At 37.8% G+C, this 24,096-nt stretch overlaps 1 protein-coding gene across 1 annotated transcript in view; it reads left to right on the plus strand.

Annotated features, from left to right (window-relative positions):
• Window positions 1-24,096, plus strand: part of ANO3 (anoctamin 3) — a 423,263-nt gene that overhangs the window by 339,798 nt on the left and 59,369 nt on the right. The window contains exons 15-17 of the mRNA XM_055423747.2: window positions 12,123-12,205; window positions 12,627-12,767; window positions 13,317-13,481. Of these exons, the coding sequence (XP_055279722.2) occupies window positions 12,123-12,205; window positions 12,627-12,767; window positions 13,317-13,481 (389 nt within the window). The remainder of the gene's footprint in view (window positions 1-12,122; window positions 12,206-12,626; window positions 12,768-13,316; window positions 13,482-24,096) is intronic.

The following is a 24,096-nucleotide window of genomic DNA, read 5'->3' on the forward strand; positions in this document are numbered from 1 at the left end:
GAAAAGTTTTGACCAACCTAGACAGCATATTAAAATACAGAGACATTCCTTTGCCAACAAAGGTCCATCTAGTCATAGCTATGGTTTTTCCAGTAGTCATGAATGGATGTGAGAGTTGGACTATAAAGAAAGCTGAGCACCACAGAATTGATGCTTTGAACTGTGCTGTTGGAGAAGACTCCTCAGAGTCCCTTGGACAGCAAAGAGAACTCAGCCATCCATCCTAAAGGAAATCAATCCTGAATGTTCATTGGAAGGACTGATGCTGAAGCTGCAACGTCAATACTTTGTGATGCGAAGAGCTGACGCATTTGAAAAGACCCTGATGTTGGGAAAGATTGAAGGCAGGATGAGAAGGGCACGACAGAGGATGAGATGGTTTGATGGCATCACCGACTCAATGGACATAGGTTTGAGTAAACTCTGGGCATTAGTCATGGAAAGGGAGGCCTGGTGTGCTGCAGTCCATGGAGTCTCAAAGAGTCGGACACGACTGAGCAACTGAACTCAACAATGTTGTTGAGTTTATATCACTACTTTTGTCTTCTGCAAAAGTTTATTTTCTTTTTTTAATGCTTTATTTTATATTGGCATATAATTGGTTAGCAATGTTATGTTAACTTGGTGTACAGCAAAGTGATTGAATTATATATATATATAATATATATATATATTCTTTTTCAAATTCTTTTCCCATTTAGGTTCTTACAGAGTATTCAGCAGAGTTCCCTGTGCTATAGAGTTTTACGTTTTCCTTTTTAAATAGAGTAGTGTGTACATATCAATCCCAAACATACTTAATTGATATATGTCTTTTATCATAAGTCACTGTAAATCAGGGTGGGAAGTAATCAGAATGTACATTTTACTAATGGTAACATTAATTAGTAAAATATTCCCTAGGCACAATACAAGACATTCGAACACAAGTGTCTCTTTTCTTGAAAATCAAAAGCTTAGGAAAGTATTGAGTAAAATAGTCTTCTCCCTGAGAGAACTAGCACATTCTCTTTACTGACAAGAAAAACAAGAACACTGATAACTGAACTATATTGAAGACTTTAAGTTAAACTAGTTAAAACCAAACATTAGATTTTCTATAAATTGATGTTTGACTCAGGTGCTTGCTAATTTATCTTCCCTGCTTATAGACTACAGGCAAGAGCATTTGGACTTTCATAACCACAAAATACCCTGAGAGAAAATTAATTTTGTTAGCAAATAGTTTAGTTACTGTTCTTTTTGAAATATATTTTCTTCAATGACTATACCAACATATTTTATGATTGTTCTCTCTTTCTAACATTATATAAATGGATTCATTGGAATCTCAATGGAGAAGAGGCACAGACTATTCAAAACATGAATAATGAGCATGTCATTTTTTTAAAACCATATGAAGAAGAAACATAATAAAGTCAAGATTCTGATTAAAAAAAAAAGTAAATATTACTTTCTTCAGAGTGTTACCATTTCATACTCTGCTCTGCATGTTGTTAGAATAGATTTGTTAGCATGAGGTGGCCCTGCTGCTGCTAAGTCACTTCAGTCGTGTCCGACTCTGTGTGACCCCTTAGACGGAAGCCCACCAGGCTCCCCTGTCCCTGGGATTCTCCAGGCAAGAACACTGGAGTGGGTTGCCATTTCCTTCTCCAGTGTATTCAGTGTGAGAACTCTGGGGCTCCTTCTCTGGCTGTGTTCTCTGTTGAATCCTGGTCCTGCTACTTACTGGTTCTGTAGCCTGAACTATCATATCCGAAGACTACTTTCTCATTTGTAAAACACAGAACGGAATATTTACCTCCTAGGTGACAATGGGGAACCAGAAGATAAAGTATGTAAAGTATGTGTTGCTTGACACTAAATAGGGGCTTATCAATGATAACTATAATAATTTTAAAGATGGTAAAAATTGAAGCTTCAGCATTGTGAGTAAAAGTTGAGATGAATCCAACAAAGAAATGTAGAAAAACTTATATTGGATTATTTTGAGCTTGGGTCTATAGTACATAGTAGCTGTTTGATAAATATTTTTTCATGATCATGAAATGACCCAATTTTAATTGATTTTTTTTTTTTTACATAAAATCTTTCCCTGGTCACCCTTTTAAAAACTATAACTCCCTTTCTTGATATGTTTCATCTCCATTCCCTGAATTATTTTCTCCCTCAGCACTTACTGCCATCTAACATACCCTATATCTTATTTTTGTTGTTGTTTTTTGTCTGTTCCCATACTAGAAATCTCATGAAAGCAAGCATTTTGTCTTTTCTTCATGGTTTTATCTACATAGCTATAATAATTCCTGGCGAAGGCTAAATGCTCAATTAATATATAAAGGAATGAGCAAATGATTGAGAGTGAACAAATAAATATATTTAACGATAAATTAAGTTAGTACACTAAGCATAAAATAACTGCAAGTTCATTTTTCTTCTACCTAGAGTAATCTTCTAACTATAAGCTCATCAGATCTGAAATAATCTTTTTTTTTCACTTAAAGATATTCTTTGGACATCTTTGTATATTTGTACACATAGATCCTTGAGCAGTTCCTTTTAGCAGGTGATAAGAAATGGAGGTAGTTCACAGGAAGAGTTGATTTTAGCTAGGGATGCATAAAATTTGTGTTGGAGCAGTTGGGAATATGGAGATTATGGGCACAAGTGTAGAACCATAGATAGACATGGTTTAGATGAATAATTTATTCTGAATATTTAATTTTGAAAGATGAGATAGACAGTAAACTGTTGAGTGATGTTAGAGATGTAGCTGATGTAGCTGCTGGCTGTTAAAATAGAGAAGAGAAAGTATGATAGTATGGGAGCCCTGAGGGTCTACTCAAATCACTGATTTAAAACAAAACAATCATCCAAACAAGCAATGGTAATGTGCTTGGGAACAGGTAGGCTGTAGATGGAATGTTGTTTTTAATTAGGGTTATGTGGAGAATCCCAGGGACGGGGGAGCCTGGTGGGCTGCCATCTATGGGGTCGCACAGAGTCGGCCATGACTGAAGCGACTTAGCAGCAGCAGCAGCAGCATGTTTCAGTTATGGGTTTATGTGACAGACTGAAAGAAGAGCTAAAAAGTTGAGGGCATTTGTGAGTGAGTATAATGACTGATCAAGAGGATGCAGAGAGAAGAAATTGAGGGCACGAGGGGAGGAAAGGACAGAGAAAATGTGATGGGGAGAGCGGATCGAAAATCTGGGTGAAAGTTAATGGGTCAAAAAAGTCTGGGTGAAGGGGCTGTTGGAAGTGAAGTTTATAGGAAGTAAGCCCCAAGGATGGGGTGATATTGGGAGATTATGGAGGGTTTGGAGTGACTAATCAAAAGTACAGTTTGGGAGGGCAGGCATAAGATAGAGTAGGAGAAAGCAAAGAACTGAGAAGCCAAGATACTAGAAATATTATCGGTGGACGTTGTACTTTCAAAAATTTATTTTGGGAGTCATGTTGATAAGAGTTACACTTAGCTGACTTAAAGAGTCGTTTTTAGAAAACTTGGGGAAGTATCCCAAGAGGGTAGAAAGTATGAATTGATAATATGAGACTCAAATCTGTGAATCTTTAAGGAGGAGGGCGAGAAAAACTAGTCTTGAAGCAGCAATGAGGAGCAAGAAATTCAATGCCTCATCTTTGGCACCTATCGCTGTGGGAGACAAGTAGCCGTCACCTGCAAATGTCACATAGAAAGTGAAGTTTCAGGAGTGTCCCCTAAGTGTCCCTTACTTGTTTCAGTTGAGCAAGGAGGTGAAGGAACATCTTGCCAGGATGGAGAATTCTGTGCTTCCTCTGGACTCTTGCTGATGGAAGAGTTCTGAAGGGAAGCCTCCTACCTAGCACCTAAAACAACTTTTCTTTCCACCTAGGCAGGAGCAGCCTGCTGGGAAACGATATTGCTCTCTTTTAACAACTACATGATATTCCACCGTGTGGAAGTACTGCACAACTGATTCATTCCTGTATGATGGAGTATTCTATTATACAAGTTCACATCTTTTAGAATCATAATTTCATTATAGAATCTTTAGATGGCCATTGCCTAATTTATCAATTAATTATGTGATGTATTTTGATATGAACTTAATTAAATCAAGTTACAGCCAGTTTTAAATATAATAAAGTGGCAAAACTGGCAGACTGATAATATTGTAGCTTATTTTTATACCTTTAGGAAGAGATCCAAGTGATTTATTAATCCTGCCCTGAAAAAAATCAAGATGAATAATTAAAAAATCCTGTAATTTCTAATTTGTTTCTTTCTGGTTTGAAAAGTTAGAATAACTAAGTAATAACCTCACAACTTTGCCAACAAAGGTCCATCTAGTCAAGGCTATGGTTTTTCCAGTGGTCATGTGTAGATGTGAGAGTTGGACTATAAAGAAAGCTGAGCGCTGGAGAATTGATGCTTTTGAACTGTGATGTTAGAGAAGACTCTTGAGAGTCCCTTGGACTGCAAGGAGACCCAACCAGTCCATCCTAAAGGAGATCAGTCCTGAGTGTTCGTTGGAAGGACTGATGTTGAAGCTGAAACTCCAATCCTTTGGCCACCTGATGCAAAGAGCTGACTCATTTGAAAAGACCCTGATGCTGGGAAAGATTGAGGGCAGGAGGAGAAGGGGATGACAGAGGATGAGATGGTTGGATGGCATCACCGACTCAATGGACATGAGTTGGGGTGAACTCCAGATATTGGTGATGGACAGGGAGGCCTGGCGAGCTGCGATCCATGGGGTCACAAAGAGTCAGACACGACTGAGTGACTGAACTGAACTGAACTGAACCTCATAACAAGAGTTTTTAAGAGTTTATTTGCTGAGTGTTCTCAGCACTGAGCCATGAGCTGGAGGGAGCAGAGTGAGGAGAGAGTGAGATCCCTAGGCTAGGTCTATATACGTTAAGAATCCAGATTTTTTCCTTGGCTCAAAAGCAGGGACAGAAGAAAAAGAAATTGTTCAAGACCTAAAGGGGATTTTGACATTAAGTTCATGGGCAAAAAATAACAATGACAAGTGTTTTTCTCATCTGTTTAGAGGACTAGGAGCAATATAAACATTTTGCACAGAACAATGAAAACATGTTAGGTTTAACTAAGCTGACAGTTCTATAAGCTCTTAGCTACAGTAAAAGGAAGGCAGTTTTGTGTTGCATCAGGAGAGAATCCTTATTAAAAACACCCAGCATTGTTGTCAATCCTCTTCTCTGAATGAATACTTTAAACCAATAACCCTGCCGTAGGTGTCACAGTGAGCTGGTCTTCTAGGGTCCAGTTCATTTGGGGACAAGTCTACTATATTTTCTGAACTTTTGCAGCATTGCCAGTAAAATAACAATAACTTCATTTCTTGAACATGGAGCTGTTGAGGATTTTGTGAGTAAGTATGTGTAAAACATTTGAACAGGCTATCTGGAACATTTGTGTCTGCTGCACAATAGCTGTTCATTGGAAGGAGATACACGATTTTGGAAGCTCTCTTTAGGGAAAGAATGTAAAATAAAAATATCAAAAGTTTACAAATTTTAAAAACTTCAAATTTTACATAAAATCAAAATCCATAGAAGTAATAATATTTTAATTAATTAGTTGCCTAACACATCTCTGTAAATGCTTTTTGTCTTACTTTTTATCTGCATTTTTTAATTATCTCTGCATGTTTTAGTCACTCAGTCATGTCCAACTCTTTGCAACACTGTACTGTAGCCTGACAGGCTCTTCTGTCCCTGGAGTTCTCCAGGCCAAGAATACTGAAGTACGTTGCCATTTCCTTCTCCAGGGCATCTTCCCAACCCAAGAATCGAACCTGTGTCTTCTCTGTTTCAGGCAGATTCTTTACCATCTGAGCCACTAGGAAATCACAATCTCTGTGTATGATATTTAAAAAGATATTTCATGGAAGGAATGGAGAAGTCATTCAGTTTTTCCTCTTCCTCTAGCACAGTTAATTGAAAATTATTTTATTATTTTTGACAGTTTTTTAAAAAGGTTTATTAATTTGTTTTGCTGCCTCAAGTCTTGGCTGTGGCACATGGGATCTTCATTGCATCATGTGGGATCTTTGAGGATGTTGCCCAGACTCTCCAGTTGAAGTGCGGGGGCTTTGTTGCTCCACAGCATGTGGGATCTTAGTTCCCTGACCAGGGGTTAAACCTATGTTCCCTACATTGCAAGGCAAATTCTCAACTGCTGGGCTACCAGGCAAGTCCCCATTATTGGCAGTTTTGAAAGGCTTATTTCAACTTCATAACTGATAATGCCATGTGCATTTTTAATGTTGTTGGAACTCTGAGAAAATCTCTAGTGTGTTTCATATATCACTTACAGTTTGTGAAATAATTCCCATGGAGTAGTTTCTGGCCCCATATATTTTAGATCTTATTTATCTTCCACTATCAGTGCTGGATACCATAGAACATGTGCATCTCATCATACATCCCCTAGCCTGTCACCTGAAAGAGTCAGCATGTGAACTGGAGGAGTCGCCTCAGAAGCCACTGCTACATTAGGATAACTGGCAATAATTGAACAGCATTGGAAGTGATGGCAAATCACATACACATATTTCACTAAATGCAAACTAATGTATCCCTAATTATTGAAACCTTGCAATACTTTGCTATCAAAAACACTTGGCCACTCCCTCAGCCATATTTGGAAAAATCAGAGATTCTGGCTATGTCTACAGGGAGCTATTACATATCAAAATTGTAAATAGAAGCAGTTTAATTATTCTGGGACTAACTGTTTGTTTGAATTGTGAACCAAGAAGCATTATGCTGACTTCTGCATGTCCATCTTCACAAATTCAGAAACAATGGTCTAATAAAGGAAAAATAATAGTCTTTTCAATTAAGTTATAACATGTGTCAAAATTTTATTCGAGTTTGACTACAAAGGAAAAGTCTTCTAAAAGACCAGTGCAAAGATTTCTATCTTGGTAGAGACATTTTATAAGAAAAGGAAATGGTTAGTAATCATTTTTAGACTCCAAACAAATCAGACTCTAGACTTCTGATTAATGGGTCACTCTCAATCTCATTTAGGTCTATTAGAAATCTGCTCAAACATTTTGTCTGTGATGCTAATTTCTTCCCAAGAAGGATGTTGCAGATCATGTAGCTCAAAAATTTCTATACCAGACCATGTTTAGAAATAGCTTTTCCTTTGGTATAGAAAAAGGTCAGTGTTTGGATCTAGATTTGAATTTCAGCCAAATGACTTCCTCAGGTAACTTAATCTCTAAGAACTTCGATTTGCTTCTCTACTGAAGGAGATAATAATCTTTATTTCACCTGGGTTGTTGTGGAAATGATGGGAGCTAATTAAAAATATGTCTAACACAAAGTCTGGGAATTTGAAAGTGCTCTATAATGGTAGTTTTCTTCCTCCTCTTTGAGACTATGCTGCAACTCAGTTTCTTTTTTTCTTTGTGCACTCTAATAATAGACATTGTGCTCTCAAAAATAATTTTGAATTGAATTATTTGCTTTAGCAGTGGTCCCCAACCTTTGTGGCACCAGGGACAAGTTTTATGGGCTTCCCTGATAGCTTAGTTGGTAAAGAATCTGCCCGCTATGGAGGAGACCCTGGTTTGATTCCTGGGTCCGGAGGATCCACTGGAGAAGGGATAGGCTACCCATTCCAGTATTCTTGGGCTTCACTGGTGGCTCAGCAGGTAAAGAATCTGCCTGCAATGAAGGTGACATAGATTTGATTTCTGGGTTGGGAAGATCCTCTGGAGAAGGAACGGCTACCCACTCCAGTATTCTGGCCTGGAGCATTCCATGGAGTGTATAGTCCATGGGATTGCAAAGAGTTGGACATGACTGAGCAGCTTTGACTTCACTGCACTTCACCAGTTTTATAGAAGACAGTTGGACCAGGGGCAGGGGAATGGACTCAGTATGATTTAAGTGCATTGCATTTATCCTGCATTTGATTTCTAATCTGATGTCGCCACTGACCTGACAGGAGTTACTGGTCCGTGGCCCAAAGGTTGGGGTCCTCTGCTCTAGAGGCAGCTTTACTGTCTGAAATACAAAAGAAGAAAAAGAACAATATAAATGGTTTGCTGGGTCACCAGATAAAGATGGGCAGTGTTATGACACATACGACTGCATTTTTATAAAACAGTCAAAATGTAAATAATTGAAAAAGCTTCATGTTTCCTACAGAAAAATACATAGCAGCTTTATTCAATGAAACCAAGAACTTTGTCTACCAAGTTCCTTATGTATAACAACTAACAGAATGTTGAAAAAAAGATTATTATAATCTATTATGGGGCTTCCCTGCTGGCTCAATGGAAAAGAATTTGCCTGCCAGTGCAGGAGATGTGGGTTCGATCCCAGGGTCAGGAGAGTCCCTGGAGAAGGAAATGGCACACTCCAGTATTCTTGCCTGGAGAATCCCATGGCTAGAGGAGTCTGGTGGGCTACAGTCCACAGGGTCATAAAGAGTTGAACATGACTCACGACTAAGCAACAATAACATGATCTATTATATTCTTCAAATGAATGAATAATAGATGTTAGATCACTTATAAATTATACCTTAATTTAAGGTTAATTTGTATACCTCTAAGAAGATGATTTTGCTATTCATGTTTTTAAATTGTGAAAACAAAGGCTTATCATTTTTCATTGATTGTCCAAGGTCACATAATTAGAAAAGAATATAGGTAGCTCTCAAATCCAGAACATCTGTACCCCAAGCCATGCTCTTTCTCCAGCACCACATTGTCATTCCTAGATGGTCTTTTGGGTGTCATTGTAACTTGATCAAGAAGATAAATTGTATTTATTGTAAAAATAAAGTTAGTAATTTCTTTGATAGTTGTTGGCATTCACCTATGATGCCAAGTACATTTCTAAGGATTCAATTCCAGGGGGATGTTTATAAGGTGAAAAGGCAAATATTTAACCATGCTTGGAAATAGGACTCCTTACTAGACAATCAGAATGGATATTGACTTTAGTTCTGGAGCACTTTCCTGGAGGTCAGAGCTGTTCCAGGGGTTAATGCTACATGTACCTCATCCTGGTGAAGGTTTCCTGGAGAGGAAGGGCCAACCTGTGAACGGCATGATGCCTTTAGAGGGTTCAGTTATGAATTTGTTTTTTTTTTTCTTTTTCCCTGTCATAAATGAACAACCAGGTTCATTTATGACAGAAAAAGAGAAATGAAAAAACAAAAAAAAACAAAGAATGGATGCTTTTGTATTGTGGAGAAGACTCTTGAGAAGACTTTTGAGAGTCCCTTGGACAGCAAGATCAAACCAGTCAATCCTAAATATTCATTGGAAGGACTGATGCTGAAGCTGAAACTCCAATACTTTGGCCACCTGATGCAAAGAGCCAACTCAGTTGAAAAGACCCTGATGCTAGGAAAAATTGAAGGCAAAAAGAGAAGGGGGCAGCAGAGGATGAGATGGTTAGATAGCATCACTGACTCAATGGACATGAATCTGAGCAAACTCTGGAAGACAGTGAAGGACAGGGGAGCCTGGCACATTGTAGTCCATGGGGTTGCAAAGAGGTGAACATGACTTAGCAACTTAACAGCAACAAATGGTTGTATCTCTCAGTGTCAGCAACATATCAGCCCTAAATACACTTCTTAAGTAAAATACTTTGGATCGGATTGCCAAAATTGAGTAGTGACTTTATGAATGTGGAATTGTAGGTGACTTCTATTCTTTACAGTTTAATTTACTCATTCAGCATACATTTACTGAAAACCTTGTAAATGGCAGGCAATCCTAGATTTCAGAAGTGAGTAAGACAGGGGCTGTTTCTGTTACTTTCATTGGTGTTATATTTATAATCAGAAAATATTCCACAGAGTTAATTAAAGAAGTTATATCAAATATATGAATGGTAAGAAGAAGAAATGTCCTGAGAAAAATAAATCCAGAACTTTAAAAAGGTTAAATTGTATTTGTTAAAAATGCATGGCAAAAAACTTAGCAAGTTATTTGTGTAGACACCTAATTTTTTAGCAATTCATTTGGGATCCGTTTTAATGTGAACAGGTGCCACTGAATGCCTATTTAATATACAAATGCCAATACCATGTTGAGTGGCAGGAAGAGGTAACTTAGACACATTCCATCAAATTTAGGAGTCTGCTCTGGTCGAGACTGTGGTGAGAGTTCTCGTATTTTAATAAAGCACATTGCTATTTATGTATAGCTTTTTATTTCTTAATGAAGTTTTCTATGGGGATGAATTTCTGATTTTAGAAATTGGTAAGGATTTTCAGTGCTTATATCAAAGACTGGCCTTCTCATGTTTTTAGAACATAGATATGTATTGTTTTATATCTTACTTAGTACTTTTAGAGAGACAGAAGGAGAGGAAAATTGGAAGTAAAGTTAGAAAAAGATTCTGTGTCTTTGGACAAAGAGGAAATTTAACCAGACAGGAAGGTCTTGACTAGCCAGTTCTACAACTAACCAGTGGTGACTGAGTCAAGTACAATCCAGCCCAAATATTCAAAATCTACTATTTCACACATAAGCTCTTTCCATTGGTTAATCTACTAGATATTCATTCATAAAAAGCTCTGCTAATTGCATTTCTGTAAGGCATTAACCAGAAAATCAATAACTTATCCTAAGCAGGGAAATTTAAAATGTCCCATATTCATGGCCCTTCTGTTAATTGTAGAACCTGTTTAGTGAGGTTTCTGTTTCTACCTCATGTATAGCGATGTCGCAATGCTGTGTGGGGAAAGCACTTTATGCTTGCAGATGTTGCTGAAAAAATATCTGGGGAATGGAGGACTCTTCAGTTGTTCTCGGGTGTTGTCCCCATTGATGAGGCCAAGCATTTGCTCTGACACAATCTCATTTCAGCTGGGTCTCCTTTTAAGAAGGCTTCAAATCCTTAACTCTTCTGGTGAAAATAATACTTGGAATTCTTTTGGGGGCTCAATATATTCAGACATACTTAACTTCATTTGTGTTTGGAACTGACCTCTTGCCTCTGATCCCCCTCTCATTAGCCACTCCCCTTCTTCAAAGTATAGTGAAGTAGTGTTTAAAACTTTTTCAGCAATAATTATTTTTTGAAATAAAATTTGAACATTACTGCTGAATATATATTTATATAGAGAAAGGGATTCTCTGTCTAGGGACTCTCTTTCTTCCAATGTCTTCAGTGAAATTCCATGGAGCATTCCATGAAAACCTCTGGAATAATGCAAAGAACACTTGCCCAGGAGTCAGAGTTGCAATCCCTGAATTGTTCAGTAATTCAGTTCATTTATTAAACATTTTCAGTGTGCAAAGCACTCAAATACTAAGGGAAAAAGGCCCTCAAGAGACTTAACCTTCAAGTGTGGGAAAAAATCAGGTATAGGAAAAAGTATAAGAAAAAGTTCTAGATGCTTTGGCAAGGTCAGTGATATATGTCTATCACTCTGGACCTTGTTTTCTGTAAATTTAAAATAAGTAACTTCAAACTACACATAGAATCTTACTTCTCTTTCATGTTTGACCTTGTGATTCTGTTACTCTGTGCCATTGAATTTGGATCACAAAGGAAAGCCGCTGGAAATGGACATAAGACATGAAGGACTGGATGCAGCGTGTGCATCTGTGAAATTTTTGTTATGTTGAGAAAAGTATGCATGATAGTCAGTGAGACAGGAGTGAAAAAATAAATACATCGTTGCTATGGAGCAGAATTACTGGGCATCATCTCCAGCTTTTCTGAAATACTCTTCTACCTCCATGATGCACAGGAAACCCAGCTTTTCCCTGATGACTAAACTCCCTTTTCCACTGAAGCCCTCTTATCCTCCAGCTTCATCTCCAATCCAGTTTCACAAGATCAAAGTCAGGCTAACCATGACAGACCATGCTATCAAGGTCTCTGCTTATTTATTCCAATAAAAAGAAACACTCTCTGTTGAGAATGCACGTTGATAATTTACATAAAAGAAGGTAAGGGGAAAAAATTGCAGCGCTATGAATTTAGTACAAATGTAGTTAATTTTAATCATTTAATAATATGATGTAAATGTGTCAATTCAAAGAAAAAAGACAATGATGACAGAATGTGATGTTGTCAGGTAAGAATTATAATAGTAATATTATTATTCTCATTTATAGCCACAGTCTTCCTGGAGTTTTGGAAAAGGAGAAGAAGCACATTAACTTATACTTGGGACCTTATTGAATGGGAAGAAGAGGAGGTAAGATGTTAAGAGACCAGGAGATAAGAAACTGGAATAACATATGATGCAGAAAATGACTCACTACCTTAACGTCTAAGCAGGAAGCAGCTAAATACCATTCAGTTTTCCCTTGATTTTTTTTTGTTTTACTAACAACATTGTTATTTTATGAATATAATAGACACCAATGATGAACTATGTACTTTTCTCAGAGCACTTCTATGATGTTTCCTTAAATTCCATTAGTGGAAAATCATCATGCTAATTAGAATATAGTTTAGGGTTTATTTGGAAAATATCTTGCATCTAATTTTTTACAAGTTGCTTCTTTGCCAAGACTAGACATAGGAGTAGGCCAAATTCCAAGAATTTAGTCAATATTGGATGATTTTTTAAATTTATGCCTTAGATATCTAGTTGATGTTAATTTTTCTCATAGGAAACCCTTCGTCCCCAGTTCGAAGCAAAGTATTACAAGATGGAGCGAGTGAACCCCATCAGTGGAAAACCCGAACCACATCAGCCTTCCTCAGACAAAGTCACTCGTCTTCTTGTCTCTATCTCAGGAATATTCTTCATGGTAAAGCAGAGCCATCAATCTCAGAATATTGTGGGATTCCAGGTTTAGAAAGAAGTTCTAAAATACCAGCTCACTTTGTGACCCTGAGGGGGGAAAAACTGTATCGATACTGTTTAGTATGTTGGTGGTACATGCACACTATTAAACAAAATAAAAATCACAGCAGGTCATGTGGTAACTGCAGAGGGAGTTTGTATATATTTTTAAATAAAATACTGTCTGGGAGAAACAAAGATCATCTAAGAAAAAATGGAAATTATGTAAGTCATCTTAAAATTAGATACTCTGTTTTAAAACCAAGCATAAAACCAAGCATTCATGTGACAGTTGAGATTTGAACAAGATATCACACTAAAACAACTGAGTCTTACACTTTATTTTGACTCTAATGTAACTCAGTTCTTTAAAGGAAATTTTAAATTTATGTATGCTTTCTTGGAAAAGTAAATTTCTTTAGCTTTGGGGGTCAATGTTTTGGATCTATGCTGTCGCTTTTATTTTTTTAATAATGCAAAACGTGGATGTCTCTTCTGGTCTCCCATTTTGTAGATTTCTCTGGTGATCACTGCAGTGTTTGCAGTTGTGGTGTATCGCCTGGTTGTCATGGAACAGTTTGCATCATTCAAGTGGAATTTCATCAAACAACACTGGCAGTTTGCAACTTCCGCTGCTGCAGTCTGTATCAATTTTGTAATCATTATGGCACTGAATGTTGTAAGTGTTTACCATTTTTCACTAGGTGTAAAGGGCACAGGTAGAGGAGAGGTCTGTGTTTCCTTTATACTTGGATTGGATTTATAAGAAGCCAAAATAAGGCCAAGTAGGAAATGGTAACCCACTCCAGTATTCTTGCCTGGAGAATCCCATGGGCAGAGAAGCCTGGTAGGCTACAGTCCACGGGGTCGCAAAGAGTCGGACACGACTGAGCGACGGAACGGAACGGAACGGATCATTTCGGGCAAAGACAGTTTGGCTTAACAGGAAGTATTTCATTTATGTGGTTTACATGATTTTTTTTAATATTAAAATCCATGATAGTTGTATGGTCTTCCATGCTCTTTGAATTTATAGTTTATTTATTTTTCTTTTTGGTTGTGCTGGGTCTTTGTTGCTTTGCACAGGCTTTATCTAGTTGCAACAATTGAGGGCTACTCTTCTTTGTAGTGCCCTGGCTTCTCATTATGGCGGCTTCTCTTGTTGTGGAGCACAGGCTCTAGGCACATGGACTTCAGTAGCTTTGACACACAGGTGCGTGTGGAATCTTCCCAAACCAGGGATCGAACCAGTGTCCCCTGCATTGGCAGTGGATTCCTATCCACCACACCAGCAGGGAAGTCTTGGGTTTATAACTTGGTTTAGTGATAGCTTCCAGTCATCAAGTATCTAGTGTGTGCTGGAACTGGTGCTATGCTCTTTTTATTCATGATGCTATACTCTTTTCATTCAGATAAGGAATTGTTAGGATTAGAAAACCAGTCCAACAAATTCAAACTCTGAGAATTTATTGGAAAGATATAGGAAATTCTGTTTGAAAGTGTAGCCTTGTTACCTCTAAGACCTCATGTGAAATGGAAAACAGACAGCTTCCCTATTTGCATTTCTCTAAGTATTTTTTCCTCCCTTCCTTTCTTCCTTCCTCTTCATCTTTCTGTCTTTCTCTCCGTTTCTCCTTTCTCTCTCTCTTCCTTTCTTCCATTCCCATCTTTTTTTTTTTTTTGACAATGATTCTGTTTTCATTTTCGTGGGGAAGAGACTGTTCTGATCAGCAAAAGACTATATTGCCTAACAATGGCCTCCACTTCAGTGTCTGGTGTGCTGGTGCATTGATGTGCTTTTCTTACCTTCATTGACTCTAACTTCATGACCGTGTTGGTCAGTTTCTGTAGTTTAACTTATATCATCCAGTGTTTTAATGTGCTAATTTCTCAGAGAGTGCATGTGATTGGTTCAACGTCACATAGACCAATTAACTTGTGAACCAAATGTCTGTGGCTGAGAGGACAACATTATGCTTAGGTCTGCCCCTTTAGCAAGGTCTGTGGTCGGGGTCCTATTTTCTCTGAAGACAAAAGGCATTGACTGGCTCATTTAGAACAATTTATTTCCTTTAATTCTTCCAACACCACCACAAGGTCAATATTCTCTCCATTTTGTAAATAAGGAAACTACAATTCAGAGAGTTTAAATAACTTGTCCCAGATTGTGCATTTAGTAAGTATTAGTGCTTGCATATTTATTTACATGATAATTCATGTAGAGAGATGACCAATGCACGCATAATGATGTTGATAACATAAACAGGTAATATGCATCTGGTTCCAAACCAGATTGACACTGGTGTTACATGATTAGTCGGGAAGGGACTGAAATCATTTTCTATTTAACTTTAAAATAGTCAGAGAAGTTCGTAAGCAAAAAGTGAATAGTCACTGCAAGAAACGGGTAAATTTCAATGCAAGGACAATAGTTAATATTTTCTATTGGAGTTTGCTTTCTTCAGGTTCCGTTTGTTTGTAGAAGGAGAATATTATTTTACCGTATTTTAATTTATGCTTTTGACTCATGGATTGAAATGAACAGTATACATTGAAAAACTACAGAGTTAGGATTGAGAGGCCTGTGTGGTAATCTGTGAAAGGTAGTATAGGTTATATGTTGCACAAAATCACCTCAGTGAAGGAGGAGCCATTCACAACATGGATTTTATACAACAGATTTTTATATCTTTCATTCTTATGTTAACTGTTCTAGCAGATAGTGAAAGAGATTGTTTATCTAAGGAAAAGAAGGTTTTAGTGGTTAATGTATTTATTTCTAGGTAACATTAGCGATAAGCTAGTATGATTTTAAATTGATTCATTTTTGTAATCTTGGTAGGTTGGTTGAATATTAAATTTTAATATTATTTAAGTACATGACATACAGTTACTTAAGAAGGATATACAATTTCACTTGATTTCCATTGGAACACACCTGCATTTTGAAGAATGACAATAAAATGTTCATAGTGGTTATATTTCAGGAGTGGGATAATATTTGATTTAATATTTTTTTTCTGTTTATTCAAACGTTTATCTCTTTATGTAGGTTTTGGTTTATAATCAGAAAAAATAGTCTTTACCTTTAATACATTCTACCATGATATAAAATCTGGAACAATCAGAATTGGAGTGTACTTTATTTTTACTTTGTATATGAGTCACTCATGAAACCACAGTCACTTGTGTAGCTTTAGGTAGCAATTTCAGGTCTTTTTTAAAATTTTGTCTTTTACCAAGTAAAGAAAAGGCTTACTGATGGCTGCGTAGCATCCAGACACTCACACGCAGGTGTGCACACACGCACACACTCCCTCTCTCTGTTTCTTCCGTTCTCATTGATGTTCTCCCCCTCCTGCCCCTCTGAACACTGTCCAGGCTTTCATCAGCTTGTGTTGTCAGTTCCTCAACATACTGTCCAGATAAAAAGTAATGGACTTTAAACACAGGCAAAACAGAGATTTGCTCCTTGACCTGTGTGATCCTGACTACCCTGCATAACATCTTTGAACTTTAATTTCTTGATCTTCCAAATGAGGGTAATAAGACAAATGCCTAGGGGGATTGAGCGATGAAATGAAATCTGCTTCTAGTGAATAGAAGTGTTCAGTAAATGTTCATTTTCTTCCTATTTGTTCAATGCTTTGAATTTTTATTTCTCTTTATAAGTCTATTTATACTCTCATTTCCTTTCCTGCAAAATACCAAATTTTCTTTACTTTTTCCCATTTTTCTCATCTTTAAATAATAAAGTTTGATTATTGCCCTTCAGTTCAAGATACAGAAATGCTGATGATCTTTTCTTTGATCCTTCTAAATTCTTCAGGCCATATATGCATTTGTTAATAATTTTTTGCTCTTTGTTCTTTCAATGTTATCTGCTACCTATAAATATGTAAATACGCATAGTGCTGGTAGACAGAAAAAGAATCACATATAGGTTGTTGTATTATGAGTTTTCATCAAATATACGAAAATTGAAATGTTTACTTATTTCATACAGAAATCATACCATTACACTATGCTAATTTCAGTAGTCTTGTTCTTTTATATGTCTTAATTTTATTTTCTCCTTTTTTAAATCCATTATTTATTAGCATTGAACTATAAAACAGCCACATTGTTCTTATAAAACTAATGACAGTATAAAGATATTTAAAATATTATATGAAAGTCACTTTTCCCAATCCAAAATGCCAGTCTCCTCCCTTCCTGCCATAAACTGATTGTACCCATTGGAGATGATCATGTTAATGGTTTCATGTCTGTTAATCTCCACTCCCCCCATCAATTACTATTGCCTTCAAAAACGTACCCTGTGTTCCTGTGTTTATTTGGCAATTTGTTCCAGAGACCTGCTGATCTTCAAATACATCTTAAGTACTGGAATGGGTTCATATTTTTGAAGATGGACAATATTTCACAGACAAAGACAATGAAGAAGCCAAATGTGATTAATTAATTTTTGCTTGAGAAGGCAAGCATGACAGCTCTGATAACAGAGCTTACAGATTCAGTGTTCAATCCTTAGTCCCTACCCGGAAAATTACTGATTTTTTCAGTTAAACTGAAGGACTTGTTACAATAACTGCATTTGAATTAATTAGGAACTTTTGTCCTCAAACATTTTCCCTGTAAGTTCAGTTCAGTTGCTGAGTCGTGTCTGACTCTTTGCGACCCCATGAACCACAGCACACCAGGCCTCCCTGTCCATCACCAACTCCCAGAGTCCATCCAAACCCATGTCCATCGAGTAGATGATGACATCCAACCATCTCATCCTCTGTCATCCCCTTCTCCTCCTGTCCTCAATTGTTCCCAGCATCAGGGTCTTTTCCAATGAGTCAGCTCTTCGCATCAGGTGGCCAAAGTATTGGAGTTTCAGCTTCAACATCAGTCCTTCCAATGAACACCCAGGCCTGATCTCCTTTAGGATGGACTGGTTGGATCTCCTTGCAGTCCAAGGGACTCTCAAGAGTCTCCTCCAGCACCATAGTTCAAAAGCATCAATTCTTCGGCACTCAGCTTTCTTTGTAGTTCCACTCTCACATCCATACATGACCACTGGAAAAACCATAGCCTTGACTAGATGGACCTTTGTTGGCTAAGTGATGTCTCTGCTTTTTAATATGCTGTCTAGGTTGGTTATAACTTTCCTTCCAAGGAGTAGGTGTCTTTTAATTTCATGGCTGCAATCACCATCTCCAGTGATTTCGGAGCCCAGAAAATAAAGTCAGCTGCTATTTTCACTGTTTCCCCATTTATCTGCCATGAAGTGATGGGACCAGATGCCATGATCTTAGTTTTCTGAATGTTGAGCTTCAAACCAACCTTTTTACTCTCCTCTTTCACTTTCATCAAGAGGCCCTTTAGTTCTTCTTCACTTTCTGCCATAAGGGTGGTGTCATCTGCATATCTGAGTTTATTAATATTTCTCTCGGCAATCTTGAGTCTAGTTTGTGTTTCATCTAGCACAGCGTTTCTCATGATGTACTCTGCATAGAAGTTAAATAAGTAGGGTGACAATATACAGCCTTGACATACTCCTTTCCTGATTTGGAACCAGTCTATTGTTCCATGTCCAGTTCTAACTGTTGCTTCCTGACCTGCATACAGATTTCTCAAGAGGCAGGTCAGCTGGTCTGGTATTCCCATCTCTTTCAGAATTTTCCACAGTTTATTGTGATCCACACAGTCAAAGGCTTTGGCATAGTCGATGAAGCAGAAATAAATGTTTTTCTGGAACTCTCTTGCTTTCTCCGTGATCCAGCAGATGTTGGCAATTTGATACCTGGTTCCTCTGCCTTTTCTAAAACCAGCTTGAACATCTGGAAGTTCACGGTTCACGTATTGCTGAAGCCTGGCTTGGAGAATTTTAAGCATTACTTTAATAGCTTGTGAGATGAGTGCAATTGTGAGGTAGTTTGAGCATTGTTTGGCATTCTTCCTATTATCAGTGATATTGCAAAAAATTGAAATTTGACGAAAGTTTCCACTGTAGTACCACACTCCAGTTTTGTATTATTCCAGGTGCTTCTCAATCCCCAGTCCCTTGACCTCTGATTCTACACCCCCTCTAGTCTCTCTCCTCAGTGACCACTCCTTTCTGAGAATCACAATTAACCCTCCAACATACACTCCTCTCATAGGTTCAGACACAGCTTCTTCTCACTAAGTTTTTATTTTTGATGAGGTTTAATCCAACCAGTCCATTCTAAAGGAGATCGATCCTGGGTGTTCATTGGAAGGACTGATGTTAAAGCTGAAACTCCAATACTTTGGCCACCTCATGTGACGAGTTGACTCACTGGAAAAGAGTCTGATGCTAGGAGGGATTGGGGGTGGGAGGAGACAGGGACGACAGAGAATGAGATGGTTGGATGGCATCATCGACTCAATGGACATGAGTTTGAGTGAACTCCGGGAGCTGGTGATGGACAGGAAGGCTTGGCGTGTTGTGATTCATGGGGTCGCAAAGAGTTGGACACAACTGAGCGACTGAACTGAACTGAACTGAATGTATTCTCTCTTCCAAAGTACTTGCATTATACAGATTAAAAAGACCTCTAGAGACAGGTGAAGATAGTACTATTTTTATTATAAAAACCATCCTTTGAGATCCTTAAAATCCCACTGTGTGTGTGTGTGTGCGTGCTTGGGTGCATGTGCTCAGTTGTGTCCAGTGGACTGTAGCCCACCAGGCTCCCACTGGCTCTACTTCTTTAAATACAAAACCCATGTAAATGCCTAGAGCTAAGAAGCAAGCATCCATAGTTCCCAGGAGAAAACAGCTGACTTTTCTTTTTTAAATGTTTATTTCTACTTGTTGAACATTTGGCATAAAGACAGGGATTCTTGGAAGTGAAATAGGCCATACAACTTGTCCTTTGCCCTTGCAACTAACACAGGAGAAATTTTTAAAATGGGTTTAGCATCAGGCAAGAACTATGTGACAGACGATGAGATAATGGGATGGCATTACTGACTCAATGGACATGAGTCTGAGCAAGCTCCAGGAGTTGGTGATGGACAGGGAAGCCTGGCATGCTGCATTCCATCGGGTCGCAGAGTCAGAGACAACTGAACGACTGAACTGAAGAACTATGCAGTCTACTCAACAAATGTGAAGGGAATGTTACATTTCTCAGATTCGATCCATATTAAAAATTCCTTCCGAATTTATGCATTTCCTTCCTTCTAAGGATGTTAAGACACTTCACAGATTATCAAACAGTCCTATCAAACACCTGAACACACAGGATTAATTTAAAAGCTTAATCAAATAAGGATAGATAAATATCAATTGATATCAAGATATCAGACCCTTTAAAAAACATACCACCAAAAGGATTCACTTGGAATATCAAATACTACCTTTCGCTATTTTCAGAACAACACTAAATATACAGCTCATGGAAATGTACTTTTTGTTCCGTAATAACTTGACTTCGTGAAACTATATTCCCCAAATGAGGGATTTGGACTTGGTCAAAATACTCTATTAATCTAATATGTTTTTTGGCTATAAGTCATGTACATGAGTTTACAAAGTAAGTGCATGGAAAATAGTTTAAATCAGCCAAATATGTTTAGTTGGAACTTTTCATATTTAATGTACACAGACTGAAATCTGAAGTCATTAATCGTGCATTTCTTTTGCCTACTTCACCATATCAGTGACTAATGTGAATTGTGCTTCCATAACAACTCTCCTATTCATTCCCTGCTCCTCAGGCTCGCTTCTGCTTCCTTAGTTCAGCCAGCTACTTATCATTTTTAACTTGGACTGTTGCCACAGCCTTCTAACTGATTAGTCTTCTGTCTGTATTTTCACCTCTTCCCATCTCCCTTTCACTCCACTGCTGCAATCGCCTTTCTAAATTGCAAATTTGATCACTTTAATTTTGTACTGGAATCTGTCTAACAGGTTTCCCACTGCCTCTGATATCAATGGCAAGGAGAGTTTCCATTATTAAAATCGGTTTTCCCTTCTCTCCTCATTTGGTGGTGTGTCCTGTCCCCTCCCTGTCTATCGCACCCTGAACTTCAGCCTACTGACTCCCTTGTGCTTGCTCCCTGGCATTCTGCTATTTCACACCCATTTCCTGGCTCACAGTGCTTCCTCTATTGGCCTTTATTTCCTTTTATCTCCTTGGAGAATATCTCTTCATCTTTGAAAATTCCAGTTAAGGATCACTTCCTTCTTAAAATTTTTCTCAGTTCCATATGTGAAATGAAATAATCTCTTCTTTGTGTCTCATCTCATAGGTACTTGGGCAGGTCTATTCTCCATTTTTATCAGATTATCCTGGTAGAATTAAACAATCCCTTTTGTGACTATCCTTCTGTTACAGTGCTTGAGACATGCCTTTTCTCCCACTATCAGGATATCAACTCAAGAACTGGGACTGTAGCTTCCTCCTGTTTGTATCTCCAGGTCTTGCCGAATGACTAAAAGACACTTAGAATATATTTTTGAAGACATTTTAAATATTTTATTCTTCAAATATCTTAGTATTTTGAATATCACATGTGCTCAAAATTATTTTTGTTAGTAGAATTATATTTTCAGTGTCTTTCAGGTTTTCTGCCCTTGATATTTTCATTCGAATTAATAATCAAAGTATACACATTCTCGAAGCTTTGAAAATAGGTGGATCAAGCCACTCTTAAAGAAATGTTCAATTTGGGAGAGAGATATGGATGAAGATAATTAAAATTTGATGACAAGCCCATTTTACAGATCATAAAAGTAACTTAAAGGATTGTTTCCTGTTTTTTATTCATCAAATCACCTGAAACAGTTTAGAAAAACTACAGATCCCTGAATCTCATTCAAAATCTTCTTTGTAGGACTATGAAGTCTGTAGTTAAAACAAAAAATAACCCATGATGCTCTCCAAGTGATTCTGATCCAGTCAGTCCCCAAAATAGCATTACAAAATCAGTGATTTAAGGGATACTTTGGCCACCTCATTTGAAGAGTTGACTCACTGGAAAAGAGTCTGATGCTAAGAGGGATTGGGGGTGGGAGGAGAAGGGGACGACAGAGAATGAGATGGCTGGATGGCATCACCGACTCGATGGATATGAGTTTGAGTGAACTCTGGGAGTTGGTGATGGACAGGGAGGCCTGGCGTGCTGTGATTCATGGGGTCGCAAAGAGGTGGACATGACTGAGTGACTGAACTGAACTGAACTGAAGGTAATTTTGATACACAGCCAAGATCAGAAATCACATCTTTCAAATACAGATTACAAATAATTTAACAGTAGCTAAAATTTCAAGTTATTATCTTTACCATCTTTTACCAGGAGGACAGCTAAAAAACTTCAAAGCCAGAATTTAAAACCAGGACTTTCGTTTTATAAATCCCATCATCCTTTTTCTTCTTTATTTTACTGACCCAGAAAATATGCTATTGAAGATACCATAAACAGCATGCTTAGCCATCTTCAGGAAATATTTCCAAAAAGTTTTTAATAAAAATTTGAAATGCAGTTATTTTTAAAATGTATGTTCTCATGCTTGACAACAAGATTCCTAATTCTTAATTTATCTTAATTAATTCTTAATTAATTTAAGAATAGATTGCAATAGCATGACAGCTGTCTGGTCTCTTGATTAATGCATAATTTTGAAGAAAAAAATAGAAACATCACATCAGAAGTACTCTTCCAGTTTGAAATAGCTGGAATTAAACCAATTAAACTATTTCAGAATTGCCAATAAAAGGATAAATTCCTTTTGCTATTCCTCCTCTTATTTTAAAATCCTTGTGCCATGCATAGAGCATGCTTTAACCAAAAAAAAAAAAAAAAAAACACCCTTGAATATACTGAGCTGTTGTAAGTGCTCCATGTTGGTTCTGGACTCATCCACATTATTTATTTATTTTGCCACTTTATTTTTTTGATTGAAGGATATTTGCTTTACAGAATTTTGTGGTTTTCCATCACACATCAAGAATCAGCCATAGGCACACCCATGTCCACTTTCCCTCCCAGACCTACTTTCCATCTCCCCCCATGTCCTTAGGTCTGTTCTCTGTCTGTTTCTCCATTGCTGCCCTGAAAATAAGTTCATCAGTAGCATTTTTCAAGATTCCATATATATGCGTCAGTATATGATATTTATATTTCTCTTTCTGACTTACTTCACTCTATCTAATAGGCTCTAGGTTCATCCATCTCATTCAGTTCAGTTCAGTCGCTCAGTCGTGTCTGACTCTCCACGACCCCATGAATCACAGCACGCCAGGCCTCCCTGTACATCACCAACTCTCGGAGTTCACTCAAACTCATGTCCACAGAGTCGGTGATGCCATCCAGCCATCTCATTCTCGGTCGTCCCCTTCTCCTACCGCCCCCAACCTTTCCCAACATCAGAGTCTTTTGCAGTGAGTCAACTCGTCGCATGAGGTGGCCAAAGTATTGGAGTTTCAGCTTTAGCATCAGTCCTTCCAATGAACACCCAGGATTGATCTCCCTTAGAATGGACTGGTTGGATCTCCTTGTGGTACAAGGGACTCTCAAGAGTCTTCTCCAACACCGCAGTTCAAAAACATCAATTCTTAGGCGATCAGCTTTCTTCACAGTCCAACTCTCACATCCATACATGACCATGGGAAAAACCATAGCCTTGACTAGATGGACCTTTGTTGGCAAAGTAATGTCTCTGCTTTTTAATATACTATCAAGGTTGGTCATAACTTTCCTTCTAAGGAGTAAGCGTCTTTTAATTTCATGGCTGCAATCAGCATCTGCAGTGATTTTGGAGCCCCAAAAAATAAAGTCTGACACTGTTTCCACTGTTTTTCCATCTATTTCCCATGAAGTGATGGGACCAGATGCCATGATCTTTGTTTTCTGAATGTTGAGCTTCAAGCCAACCTTTTCACTCTCCTCTTTCACTTTCATCAAGAAGCTTTTGAGTTCCTCTTCACTTTCTGCCATAAGGGTAGTGTCATCTGCATATCTGAGGTTATTGATATTTCTCCCAGCAATCTGACTAAAATCCATTCCTTTTATGACTGAGTAATATTCCATTGTGTATATGTACCACTGCTTTTTTATCCATTCATCTGTCAGTGGACATCTAGGTAGCTTCTATGTTCTAGCTATTGTAAATAGTGCTGCATTGAACATTGGGGTACATGTATCTTTTTCAATTTTGATTTCCTCAAGGTATGTGCCCAGAAGTGGGATTGCTGAGTTATATGGTGGTTTTATTGCTAGTTTTTTAAGGACTCTCCATACTATCTTCCATAGTGGTTGCATCAATTTACTTT

Source organism: Moschus berezovskii, chromosome 14 (assembly GCF_049115385.1).
Source record: "Moschus berezovskii isolate FMDL1 chromosome 14, NW_MosBer_1.0, whole genome shotgun sequence".
NCBI classification, from domain to species: domain Eukaryota; kingdom Metazoa; phylum Chordata; class Mammalia; order Artiodactyla; family Moschidae; genus Moschus; species Moschus berezovskii.